The sequence below is a fragment of the Schistocerca piceifrons genome, chromosome X (assembly GCF_021461385.2).
Source record: "Schistocerca piceifrons isolate TAMUIC-IGC-003096 chromosome X, iqSchPice1.1, whole genome shotgun sequence".
Lineage (NCBI taxonomy): Eukaryota > Metazoa > Arthropoda > Insecta > Orthoptera > Acrididae > Schistocerca > Schistocerca piceifrons.
In genome coordinates, this window is record NC_060149.1 from 724,406,411 (window position 1) to 724,421,052 (window position 14,642).

At 34.6% G+C, this 14,642-nt stretch overlaps 1 protein-coding gene across 2 annotated transcripts in view; it reads right to left on the reverse strand.

Moving 5' to 3' along the window:
• Positions 1-1,103: 1,103 nt before the first annotated feature.
• Positions 1,104-14,642, reverse strand: part of LOC124721895 (organic cation transporter protein) — a 675,456-nt gene continuing 661,917 nt past the window's right edge. The window contains exons 7-10 of one of the 2 annotated variants that reach the window (XM_047247047.1): positions 10,275-10,508; positions 7,070-7,284; positions 4,698-4,888; positions 1,104-1,747 (exon numbers count right to left, since the gene is read on the reverse strand). In XM_047247047.1, the coding sequence (XP_047103003.1) occupies positions 1,535-1,747; positions 4,698-4,888; positions 7,070-7,284; positions 10,275-10,508 (853 nt within the window). In that variant the 3' untranslated portion in view covers positions 1,104-1,534. The remainder of the gene's footprint in view (positions 1,748-4,697; positions 4,889-7,069; positions 7,285-10,274; positions 10,509-14,642) is intronic. The other variant, XM_047247048.1, reaches the window with a different exon arrangement.

Consider the following 14,642-nt stretch of genomic DNA (forward strand, 5'->3'; position numbering starts at 1 on the left):
ATCATCTAATGAATGGTACCATATAAGGCATAGAGCACTCTTTGGTTTCTAGAGAATTAGGCCAACATCATGTCTTTTATAAGTCATAAACTAATAACACATACTTTATTGAATTTCAGAAACTAGATCATAAGAACTACATAATAAACGAAACTGAATCAAAAGCTAAAAGCTTAATCCTTACTTCAAAGTCATTTTAAATATCACAATATTCTTAATGTATAAATGTAAAAGTAAATAGGTAATACCAAGGATCAATACTTATTTCTAAGCCGTTTCAAATACTGTGATACTTTTAGTTATCATGATCATATTAAAGGCACAGAAGGATAATTATTTTACTACATTATGGAAAGTATTGATCTGAATTTATGTAATATCATTTTCACAGTATCGCAATCACATGATCTTAAATAAATCATGTGTATTAGGTTCTTTTGTGCTCATGGCAATCAGGGTATAACATATTTTACACTGTGATTCAAAATAAATATGTTAATTTTAACAATGTAGTATGCCACACTGTACCACTGAGAGTAAAGTTAAAAATAATAATAAAGAAAGAGGATTTCCAGATGCAGAATTTGAAACATACTGAAATAAGTCATTAGTTGCACATTATTTAACATGTGCCACATCTGCAATTGGGTATCTTTCACTGTGCTTCTGAGTGTGCTGACTAGGCACATGAGACTGTATACATCATGACTTTTTCCTGCATCATGATACAAAAGATAATCCTTTCCTTGATGAAAATAAAACTGCTGAGATTATATGGCAGTAGACAGTATTGGAGCAATGGGTACCTCAAAGAGTGAAATTAAATTTTGGGGCAATTAGTAGCAGATTCATATTTATGTAAGATGTAACTGCCTCCAGTACGAAGCAAACATAGTGCACTGACTCATACTTAATTAGATCTGATTATGTTGCTTTACAACTTTTGTTGACAGTTAACATTAAGAACTGATTACAATTATACCTTTTGATGTAATATATTCTGTGGATTATGCATAAACCATTCTTGTTTCCCCATAAGCCTCTGTTTTCTAGTGTCTTTCTTGTGGGTATTGTGGTTGACAGTTTTCTTAACATTTCCAATATGTTATAAAACCAGCTGCAACACGTGGTTTATTGACATACAAAATCTTCCTTTCATAGTTATTTACATGTTTTTCACAGTCTATCAACAGAAAAAAAAACACAAACAGAAACTGCCTTGTGCTATGATATTCGCCTTCCACACAGTCCTTTCTGTGGACCAATTTCTAGTGTATATGATTGCTAGTCTATAAAATATTTAGTTGAAAACAAAAAGTTCAGAGGTCACAGTACATATAATATTATTTTCCCTTATGGGCACACTAATTTCAGAGACAAAAGTTTAATACTTTTTTGTATTTAATTCACTGCTATTGATTAACTAATAAAGATAATCCACACATTTGTTCAGGACAGAAAGTATTTCAACTGAAAATATTTGTACTTTATTTTCATTCACACTTTGAACAAGGTTTGTGAAATGAAATACCATTCATTCCATGCTAGCCAGAGGAACTTCATATTTTTCTTTGCTTCTTCCAAAACAACTTGCACATGCTGTGTCTCCTTCCCCAAATTTCTCACCATCTTCTAAAGTTTGAGGCATTGGTTTATTCAGTGTTTCTGGGAGTAAAAGTGATAATAAGCCTGAAGCAATGGCAATTGTGGCAAAGATAACAGAAGGTAGCTTTTTATCAAAGGAGTCCTGCAAATTAAAAAAGAAAAAAATGTTACACATATAAGATATCTTGCACTTAAGGATCAGTTTACTCCTTTGCCAAAAGTATATTTTAATTTATACTCAAAGAAACTTGTTGCTAATATAGAGAATATCATATTATACTTAGATGTAATTTATTAGGTCATATGTGTAGTGTGATTAATATATTGAAATTCAGAAGCATATGAACCATATTAAACTCAAAATTTTCTATGAAGTTAATGTTATTTACAATTGAATATGATGTAATTAACAGGGAATTTTGGATTCATTTTATGTTATCACTACTGAAATGAAGCTTGCAAAACTGGTATCAGAATTCTGATAAAATTAGCACAGCAATAAAACACACTTGGATAGTTCATTCATTCTGAAATCAATATACCTTTTTTAAAATAATTGCTTTACAGGATCTTTTATAAATAATTGAACAAGTTACACCAAATGAAAAGTCACACAAAGTTCTGTGGGCTGTAAAGCATTAGGGGATAGGCTAAATTTCTGTTGTGAAGTGTATGATACTGAGGATTAAATTCACAGTCTGATACGTAAATGGTTTTGTGATATGTAGTACATTTGGTTATATAAATTAAATGTTTCCTTTTGAATTGACAGTGATTAATGTAAACATTTCTTTTAGTTATTATCTGACATATACACAAGACATAATCAACTTAAAAAAACATTTTATTTAAAGAAATACAACTGAAATTTTCAATTTTAAAAAGTCACCATTTTTTTGAACATCCCATTATAAATTAAAATTTAATGTAAAGAATAGAAAATAATTTTTTGCATTTCTATTACAGTTTCACAATATATTCACATTTACTGTAATTCACTTCTGTTTTGGAAAATTTATGATAGTTCAAAAAGTTTTTTTTTGTTTTAGTAAATTCGTGAGCCAAACCATAATCTGCAAATAACCTCATAGCATGCTAAAGAATTGGTTACGTATTTCTTGTAAGTTCTTGTAAACTCATGTAAACAATGTGAGGTCTGATCAGTCAATTACTCTTGTCTTTCGTTATGGACCAATATCAACATTGTAGTGGAAATGAGTTTGAAAAATTTTGTGAAAATATCAAGCCAAAATATGGAAGAGAATAAATAATGAGATACAAACAACTATGTGTTTCATTTAAGTAAACATAAGTACCTGGGACCTGCTGGACAATGATGTAAATTATTTACCACTACCTTCAAGAAAGATGAGAATAAAAAATTAATTCTTTTTTAAACATTCCGCCCCTGCTTGAATTAATAAGTGGCAAAATATTAATGTGCTTACTAGAAGTGCACTTCACTTACTGAAATTTATACAACTTGTAAAATGAACTGTGTAATTTGTGGAAGTAGTTGAATGTTTAAAAAATTTTAATAGAGTTTCTAATTAGGAGAAGGGAGTCTACAGAGCCTATTAGCAACCTTTTTCTTTGATTACATTTTGATCCTTTACCTATCTGTCTGTTAATGGAATGTGAAGAAAGTTATGTTGAATAATGTGGCTTAAACTATCTACACTTATTTCTATGGTGCTGTGATATCTTGATACTAAATTTTGCTGCTGATTTATTCAGAACTCTCATTCAGAAATCTCAGTATACAACAATCTAATATGACTTATGTAGAATCAACTGTCAGAGCTACATCTACATATATACTCTGCAAATCACTGTGGAGTGAACAGCAGTGGATGAATGCCTTGTACCAATTATTAGGATTTCTTCACATCCGATTCACATATGGAGTGTGGGAAGAACGCTAGTTTGAATGCGTCTGTGCACTGTGCAATTATTCTAATCTTATCCTCATGATCTCTGTGTGAGCAATATGTAGGGGCCTGTAGTGTATTCCTAGAGTCATAGTTTAAAGCCTGTTCTTGAAATTTGTTAGCAGATTTCCTTTGATAGTTTATGTCTATCTTCATGAGTCTGCCAGTTCAGTTTCTTCAGCATTTCTGAGACACTCTCCCATGAATCAAACAAACCTGTGATTATTCATGCTGCCCCTCTGTGTATATATTCAGTATCCCCTGATTGTCCTATTTGATACAGGTCCCACACTCTGGAACAACACTCTAGAACCAATTACACAAGTGATTTGTAAGCAGTCTCCTTTGAAGATTGACTGCACTTCATCAGTATTCTGCCAACAAATGGAAGTCTACCAATTGCTTTACCCACAGCTGGGCCTATGTGATCATTCCATTTCATATCCCTACAAAGTGTTATACTTGGTATTTGTATGAGTTGGCTGATTCCAACAGGGACTCGTTGGTAATATAGTCATAGGATACTACCAGTATGTTTTTTCATTTTGTGAAGTGCACAGTTTTATATTTTCAAAGAAAGTTTCCAAATATTTGCACCACTTTAAAATATTATCAAGATCTGACTGAATATTTATGCAGCTTCTTTCAGACTGTACTTCATTATAGATAACTGCATCCTCTGCAAAAAGTATGGGTTTACTATTAACATTTTCTGTAAGGTCATTAATATACAAGATGAACAGCAAGGGTTCCAACACACTTCCCTGCGGCACACCCAAAGTCACTTCTGCATCTGATGATGACTCTCCATCCAAGATGACATGCTGCATCCTCCATATCAAAAAGTCCTCAAACCAGTCACAAATTTTGCTAGAGACAGTATGTGATTGTACTTTTGACAAGAAGTGTAGGTATGGTACAAATTGAAATGCTTTTTGGAAATCAACAAATACTGTATCGTTGTGACTGACTTGGTGCAAAGCTTTCAGTATATCATATGAGAAAAGTGTGTGTTGGGTTTGACATGACCGATGCTTCAAAATGTGAAACACTGCTCTGTTATAGATCTAAACTGCTAGTTACACAGACAATTCTGTTTCAGGACATTATATAGCAAAATGAGGGACTGTTTGCTTCTCCATTGCATTATGAGTAACTCACCAGAAGTGTGATTAGAGGTGTCAAAGCACCACTGAGACGTGCACACATACTGCCAACACCCAATGCTGTATTGCGCACTACTGTGGGAAAAAGTTCTGCTGTATAGTTGTAGATGATAGCAAATGATCCTGCTATGAAAAACTTTCCAAGCATAACTACTGTAACTGCAGAAACACTTCCTGTTGCTGTCTCTGGAAGTACAATAAATAATTCACATTAAAATTATATGAAGAATATAATACAACTCTGTATGAAGGCTATCATTTAAGAAAAATTTTAAATGCAATAACAGAATAGTTTATAAAAATTAAATTATCATTTTCTACAAAAAAAATCACTGTAATTCTCAGTTGTCAGACTGAAATTAAATGGTACTGCAATGATCAATTCATATTTAAAAAATAAAATAGTTCCTAATGTTACTCTTATTCATCTGCTGCTATAAACTGAAAGCCATTCTGTTTGTTTTTCCTTATTGTTAAGTCCCTTATTTTATCTGAGGAAATTAGAACTAACCTCAAAATTATTCAAATAAAAAATATATCAAAAAAAGAAAGCCAATTTATTTGCTGACATACCCATCTACTACAGTTCTTTTTGTGGCCAATCTGAACTGGTTGATATATGACTGACCATTTAAAATGGTGTGTAGTGATAGAATAAATGTATGATTTACTAGAGTACTATCAGCAATGAAATTCAAAATGTGTTTCAAATACAAGAATTTGTAGAAAACCGTACAGTAAAATCACTTTACTAAAATCTGTAGCAGTAGAATGTACACAGTCATAAACACAAATTAAAAGTAAACCAGCGTATTGACTATGGATACAAATGGTCTTTGGAAGATCAAAATGATGTTCCCAGTTGTCTCCTGTGTTACAGCAATAATCAGCTAAGAGAAAGCTGAAGTGTAATTAAGTTTTTAAATAATAATAATAATGATAGTTATATTAATAATTGCAAAGAACTATGGAATCTGAGATTAAGTAAATGATGTTAAAGGAGTGGGAATCATGGAGGAATAAGAAAAGTAAGAAAGACGCGAATTTGCAGAGCAAACAGTATAGCTTGACTGCTAGGTTTCAAAATGTGCTCTGCAACATAATTATAAATATCTGTAAAATATCCACTATCTAGAATGAACACCGAGAAGTAGGAATATAGTTTAGAACTGGTGAAAATGCCTAAATACTGCTAAGGAAAATTAGAAGTAAAACAGCTGAAAATAACAAATTCAAGTGTAAAAGGTGTTTCTTGCCATGTTCTGGAACTTATTGCCCCATGGTTTTTATTATGTTTGCACCTCAGTTTCCAAATATAACTGAAAACGAATGCACACTACTTGAGACATATTAATTTGTTAACTGCTCTGTTTCCCTCTTAACAAAGCATTCTTAATTAGATATCATGTTTACCACTAATATGTGTATTTCTTCTTGCCAGTTTTTCAAAATGAAGCATACATTTTATATTTTTCACTTTTATTGACAGACCAAATGGTATTTTCAAGCACTGGTTAATGTTTGTGTATGTTACCATTATTAACTCTTTTTCCAACTTTTCCTCTTATTTTTCTCTTTTTAATCTCTTACTTTCTTTCATAATATTTATTTTGTTTTCCACTAACACTGTTATAATGTAAAATGATAATACTCTTACATTATTCATATAGTTGTTATAGCAAAGTATGTAATAATTTTATATGAAATGCATACTGTTGGCCAGGATTAAAAAAATAAGACCTGACAAGTTTCTCTGATCTTGCATAAATTTGCTAATACATTAGGGCACCAGTAACTACCTTATACATTATAGAGGATGATCAGAAACATTATGTACAAATTGTTAGGGTGTTACAGGGTAGGTCATACTAAGAACTAATTGTTAAGAAAACAATTCCATATGTTGCACTGTTTCAGTGTTAATCAACATTGAAATTAGCCAATCAGGCCATTATACATACAATTTCAAGTGGCTCACCAGCCTTTTGTTTGGGTTCAATCCTTACTGCCATCTCATATCCAGTTTTTGTATTGCTCTCTTGTTCAGTTTTAGGAAACCAAAGGAAGAACACATTCGGTGAAACTGTTCCTGGTGGGCCACTTCAATTTGCTTGTGCAACTACTTGATTGGCTAACTCCAGTGCTAATTAACTCAGAAAAAGTTTTTTCTTAACAGTTATTTCTCAGCACAACCTACTCTGCAACAACCTTATAAGCTTTCCAGACTGTTTCTGAGCACCCTGTGTAACTACATTAGATTTATGGACATTGGCTTATGTTATACACTGTAGTATATACTCTGAGCAAATAGAATATAATGTATTTACTTTTGTGAATAGAGAAACTTAGAAAACACTGTTGACATACCTTGTGGAATGTAGCATGCTATGATACAGCATATACCACCCAGCAGCATCAGTGAGCTTATAAGCGAACGTCTTCCAGTACGGTCCATCAACAAAATAGTCATGATATAACTGGGTATTTCTACCAACCCAAGAATGAATAAAATTAAATATGGATTTCCTGCAAGATTCCCTGTGTTCAGGGACAAACCATAGTATGCCAGGCTATTAGCAAACCTGCAAAACAGAGACCATAGACCTTGTAGATAATATTTTTGTGATTCATTGTATTTAAATGAATTATGCATTATGAAATTTCTAAAAGAATGGCAATATCTGTATTCAAACCAAAATATGCATCCACAAGCAGAATATTCCAGAGAAAAATGTTTGGAGCAGTGAAAGACCATACCACTGGAGACTGGCATATCCAAACGATAAACAAGAACTCTATGTCCTAATTGAAGAACCTGACAATGTAGCAAGAGAATGAGATTCTAAGATGATGTGGAATAGAACTTAATTTACTTGTAAATTTCTAATTGGAGAGAACATTGTAAAAACAGACAAGTTTGGGAAACATTATGTCACCAGCAAAGAGATTATGTAGCTTGTAATTCCTTAATAATAAATAATAATTGTATTTAATTTTGGAAAATAATTATAATTTTGTATGAAATGCTACCTTTAAGTAGGTGTCTGTGTTATATTTCTAAGAGATTCAGTGTATTTCCTAGTCCTTAATGAAAGCCTCAGTCTTCTTTAGTTGCTTCATTTACTGAAACATTTTTTTCAGAATTTTACATTACACTCATCAGCAACTGAAGAAGATATAGTTACTGTATTGGAAAGAGAATGTGTCAGTCACTATAGTGACTTGCATATAATGTGAGTGGGAGTTCATCAGGCTTTGTAGTGGTTTTGCCATGATAGTCAGACATAAAATTGGCAAGAGGTATGATATCACAACAGTCGATTGTCAACAAATCACAGGTGCCTGTGCATGGGACAATCCACCTCTAAGATCAAGCTGTCACTGTGATTTTCATGTGTCATCTTGTCAATGCTGCACCACAAATACCTTACTTTGAGGAGATTTACCTCTAGACATATCAACTACCATATGCAACAGCATGTTAATAACAAGAGTTGCCATCAACTACAGATAGTGTAACAGAGGAGAGAGAGGTCATAACAGTAAATTATAACTTCAGTGCTGGTCAACAGCAACCAGTGGGTTGCCATACAATCCAGAACCAGTTTCACATTATAGAAATCAGAGACTACAGTCCCACATCAGTACCTATGCTCATCACATGTTACAGGGAACACATACTTTAGCCTGGGAACAGTAACACTATCAATGGACGCCCAAAGTGTGAGAAAATGTTGCCTGGTCTGATGAGTCATAGTACATATTGGTAAATGGTGATGACAGGACCATATGAAGTAATGCACCCTCTTTTGAGGATGAGCATGAAGTTAGATATGTGTATATGAAGAAAGAAATGGTATCTGTTGCCCAGAAAAGAATTCTTCAACATTCCTTCAAATAAGTTGCATCAATAGTATGAAAAAGGTGGCTATGATATCTAGTAGTGCCCCACATCATCATGTGAAGCATTTATTTAGTATGACATTGAATAATGCCCATTGGGAGATTGTTTCCACCTCTACAGTATCACATGGGGTCATTACTACAGTTCACAAGGAAGCAAGACTTATTGGAAGTTTCTGTTCTTTACCAATTGGCATGCCGTGCACTGTATTGTTGAACTCATTGTAACTGGCTGTATCTCTGATTTGATAAAACACACAAATTACATGCATGAAGCATCCCCATTTACTTATTTCAAATTCTACAATTCTGTGAAAAAAAAAAAAAATCTGCATGAGGCGTACTGATCTGCAGTGTAATGTTTGGTTGGTTGTTTTGGGGAAGGAGACCAGACAGCTAGGTCATCAGTCTCATCGGATTAGGGAAGGATGGGGAAGGAAGTCGGCCGTGCCCTTTGAAAGGAACCACCCCGGAATTTGCCTGGAGCGATTTAGGGAAATCACGGAAAACCTAACTCAGGACGGCTGGATGCGGGATTGAACCATCGTCCTCCCGAATGCGAGTCCAGTGTCTAACCACTGCACCACCTCGCTCGGTGGTGTAATGTTTCCCTCTGAGTAACACTAGTGCAAAATGTTGAACTCTCTCTGTGCAACAGTTTATGTGTTCTTGTGAGGAAGCTGATCAGCACATATGTAGACTAATTGGTTCAAAATCCTAATCATTTATATGCTTCAAATATTCTTTGTATTTCAAACAACTTTCACATTTTCTTCAAGATGTTACACTGTTCACAAACCTGTTAAGAGAAGTGGGTATAGCGATTACTGCTTGACACTGTGTTTATTCATCAGTTAATCAATTGGATTTACATTAAATAATATATACAGTCTCCAAAAACATCAGTTCAGTTCACAGAATTATCACAAGGAGTACTTAAGGGTGCTTGCTTTTATTCCAGACAAGATGTCTGATTGCCAGTAAAGAAAATTTTCAGTAACTTGTTAGCAACCATAATGAGGAGTCTGCTAACAAGGTACAGGCAGTTTCAATGGTAACCACTCAGCTCATCAATTAATTCTGTAATAAAACTAATTATTGTTCATAATGTTAATGATGTCACTATGTTACTGCTATACAATATACGACTTCCACACATCTTAATTCCGTAAAGATTACCAGTGCAAGTAAAAAAGACAAGGAATTATTTTATGTACAGTGCTTAAGTAATTGTGGATTTATATGTTTATGTCAATTGTATTAAACTGTGAATTAAAATGAATACCACAGTTGAAGATTTTCTAGCTTCTGTTGTGCTAAATAAGTTTGTCATGAATATTAATATAAACATGTTAATTCTTGTATTTCACATTTTATTTTGTATTATGTCCCACATCAAGAAGGATCTCATCACAATGGGTCTATAAAATAAACAGAGTATCTCTTTTAATCTAATGTATTGTTGGGAATGTTCCTCCCATTCCTTGAACATTAACCCATACTATGTTGTAATACACTTTATTCTTTCCTTTTACATGAAAAAAAAAAAAAAAAAAAAACTCAGTCATTTGAGAACTGTTGTTCCTTTTCAAATGTACTACATAATTTCAGTTATGTCAATAAAAAAAATCATGGAAAATATAGAAATTATTTTGATAAGATTACGTACCAGTTGAGACAAACATTGAGTGTTTTATTTCTGAGATTTGGTGTTTTGAACAAATCTAATAGGCTATATGCAACAGTTTCTTGCTTCTGTGCAGACAGTGCACCTTTAGAAACAAAGTGTGCTATATCCACTTTTTCTGAGTTGCTATTGACTTGTGCACCACGATCAACTATCTTCACTGCTTCAGTGACTCGCCCTTGAGCCCATAACCAACGGGGCGATTCATCAATAAGCCTGAAAAATAAAAATGAGCTCTCAGACATTCCCCCAAAAAACTGAGCTACATAAGTAGTACTATATGCTTAGAGGGAAATTCTAGTAGAAAAGTAAGTAATGAAATGGACTAACACTTCCAACAACTGCAAAGTCAACTAGGCCACATATTACTGAAATTATATTATTAAAAGGATAGTTGCCACTCACCATATAGTGGGGATGACACACACACACACACACACACACACACACACAAACACACACACACACACACACACACACACACACACACACACAGGGGTAGAGGAAAAGGAGAGAAATATACAGACGGTGAGCATTGGTGGAATAGAGGGCTGTGTAGTGCTGGAATGGGAGGGAAGGGGCTAGATGGGTAAGGACAATGACTAATGAAGGTTGAGGCAAGAAATGTTATGGGAAGATAGGGTATACTGCAGGGAGAGTTCCCATCTGTTCAATTCAGAAAAACTAGAGTTGGCGGAAGGATCCAGATGGCACTGGCTGCAAAGCAGTCATTGAAATGAAGAATGTCATGTTGAATGGCATGCTCAGCAACAGGGTGGTCCAGTTGTTTCTTGGCCACAGTTTGTGGTGGCCATTCATGCAGACAGGCAGCTTGTTGGTTGTCATGCCCATGTTGAATGCAGCACAGTGATTGCAGCTTAGCTTGTAGATCACATGACTGATTTCACAGGTAGCCCTGCCTTTGATGGGATAGATCATGTTTGTGACTGGACTGGAGTAGGTGGTAGTGGAAGGACATATGGTACAGGTCTTGCATCTAGATCTATTACAGGGATATGAGCCATGAGGCAAGGGGTTGGGAGCAGGGGTTGTGTAGGGACAGACGAGGATAATGTGTAGTTTTGGTTGGTGGCAGAATACCACTGTGGGAGAGGTGAGAAGGATATTATGTTGCAAATTTCTCATTCAGGACACAACAAGAGGTAGTTGAAATCCTGCCAGAGAATGTAATTTAGTTGCTACAGTCCTGGGTGGTACTGAGTCATGAGGGGAATGCTTCTCTGTGGCTGGATGGTGCGACTTTGGGAGGGGGTAGGAGACTGGAAAGATAAGGCATGAGAGATCTGTTTGTGTACAAAGTTGGGGGGTAATTATGGTCTCAGTGAGACCCTCAGTACATTTCGAGAAGGATTGCTCCTTACTACCGATGAGACGGCCATGGGTGGCTGGGCTCCATTCCATACAGCCTAGCCACCCAAGGCTGTTGCTATGATGTGACAAACCTATTTCCGAGAGACATACAATTGTGCCCCTTATAAACGTATTTATTATTTGACAAAGCAAACTGCAGACCAGCCTGCAGCAGGAACTAACTTACAAGGGGAGACCATGACATTGGGAATGCAGATTTACTTCAAACATTGTACACTTTTAGTAGGCAATTAACACAACATAATGTGCAAGTAGTAGGGTGCACTAATCTGACAATCCTGAGAAAATTGCAAGAGAAGTTTTATGCATCTATTATGTAACTGATATTTCTGCGTGTAGGGGCCAGACATTAGAGTTCATGGTGGGCAAGTGTTTAGCATCTGAGCATCACAAGCTGATGGTTCAGTCTTAATTTTTAATCTATATTTTTTCATCACTGGTCATATTATTTAATTTATGACATATGAGAGGTAACAGAATTAAAAAAAAAAGCATCATGTGTATTTGCATGAAGTTTTAGTGAATTTCATGTTACTTGACTACTTACTAGTTTTAATTAAATTTAATTATTAGAACAAACACATTTATAGCTATTGACAAATAAATGAAGTGTCATGTGGAGTTTTCCTGAAAATGTATGCCTGTTGCAATTTGCAAAATTCCTTATACATGCAATCTGGTAGGGTACCTGGAACTACTTTGCACCTTGATGCTTTGAGCTGCAGACACAGAGGCAGGCTCCATTTAGCAGTTAATCTGCATGGTGATGGGATATTGCTAATGCAGCAAGAACAAATAGTGTAGGTGCAATTTTTTGAATATCACAGAATTTACACTTGTACTATAAAAACAAAGGTTTGAGCACGAGTTGAACCATCTCCTCATACACGTACATCTTACAAAGCTCAAACATATTAACATCTGGCACCTGTGCACAGATACATCATTTATTTAATAGATGTGTAAAACTCTTCTTGCACTTTTCTCAGAACTGCCAGAGTAGTACACCTTGCTACTTGCACATTATGTCGTTTTAATGGCCTACTAAAAGTGTACAAAGTTTGAAGTCAATGTGTGATCTCAATGTTGTGGCCTTCCCTTATTAGTCACATGAGTAGGTGCAGCTATGTTCCAGTTGAATATTGTGAACTTTACTACTTCTCCGTGCAAGTATTGAAAGTTATCGAACAAAATGTTTCAGTGGCAGTCACTATGGTTTGGTCTCAATGGCATTAAATTTAGAGATAGTTATAAGAAGAAATGTTTGACAGTGCTGATGGTAATGGAGACAGAATGTACAATCAAAATGTTAAAGTTGTGCAAGTAAATTGTGTCCAAATGACAGTGGGTGGGAACGATGTGAAGTGGAGGGGGACTGAAGTATCTAGAAGCACTGCACACACAATAAGTATCTCATTGATGATATGGATAAATGTGTTATTAGAAAATAGTATTTGTGATACTTTGATCAACAGAAAGAAATAACAACTTTGCAGAAAATTCACAGCTTTTGTTGCTCGGAAATGGACTTAGAGATTAGTAAGCAAACTTTGGGAAAAATTATTTTATCAATGGGATTTGGTTTTAAAGGCTACCAGAATAAATGAGTCATCATGTATACAAACAAGCGAACTTAGTTTTACAAAAGGTAGATGAAATTAGTTTGTAATGAAAAAATGAAGCAACAGAATTTAGGCAGTTGTAACAAAGCAGATGGATTCTTTCCCCCTGTTACATTTTCCTTCCTACCAAATTTTTATTTTATTTTATTTCATTTATTTATTTGCAGATATCTTCCATATTATCACCTATATGGTCTGTGCACACTCCTAAATTCTCAAATATCAACTCAGGCCTTAGCCAACTTGACTTTATTACCCAGTACCATCATTTTCTTAATCAGAATCTGTTGATATAATTAGATAGTTTACCGAAAAACTGTGCTAATTACAAATACCAGTAATTGCAAACTTTGGTATCATTGTTCACATGTGAACATATACCCAGTTACTACCTTCCAGAGAGAGTAGAGGAAAAAGAGAGATAAATAATTATAGCACTTATACTGCTAATGTTGGAGATATGATAGTAGCTTTTGCCCTCATTTGGTTTCAGAGTAATTAACAGTCTTATCTAAAACATTGTTACTGAAACAGAATACCAAATTTTGGTAAACCAGACAGCATAATTCACCAGCAATAACTGTTTTATCTAAAAAGTCACCAGTAAAAAAATCATGTTCCACTATTCAGTTATTCAAAAACAGCAATCTTTAACTGTAACTTGTAAAACCCCAGCAAATGAACATAGCTGAATTTATTGCTAATTTTTGCAATCTTACAAAAGGAAGCCTGCTGGGAGCCATTTTAATCAGTCTGCAGATGTGTATAATGCGAGCAAGATCAGTGCCTCAAATTAACGCAGTATACCACAGATGAGTTAACGCAAATTACAACTTGTACAGTGTGCTGAGTTTTAGCTAAAATCCATGTCCATGAGGCTACTCAGCGACTGTTTCATTTGATTGACTGTGAACTTGTAATTAGTTTCATGGAATGTGTTAACCTTCTAATAATCCCTTCTGCAAACTGTGACAATAGTATCAAATTGTGAACTGTGTTATTTCCAAATTATGTTTACTGTGCATATCATTTTATTTTGATATGAATAGCTACCTGAAAGGACAGTGTAATTGATGAATGTGTTAATGATTCCCTTGCCACAAATTACTTATTGTGAATCAGGGCATTTATGTTAGATTAGTGCACTCAAACAGCCTTTGTCTTTATAGGTCATCAGTTGAGTGTAGTATGTGGGTGAAACATTGTCTGTGCTTAAATTAGAGTGAATGGGACTTGATTTGGCAATAAACATTAGGTTATTGGATATCAAAGTGCCATTAAAGCGTTTTGGACTGTAAACCTGGAGTGGAAAATGTCACATGAAATAGTCTACTTT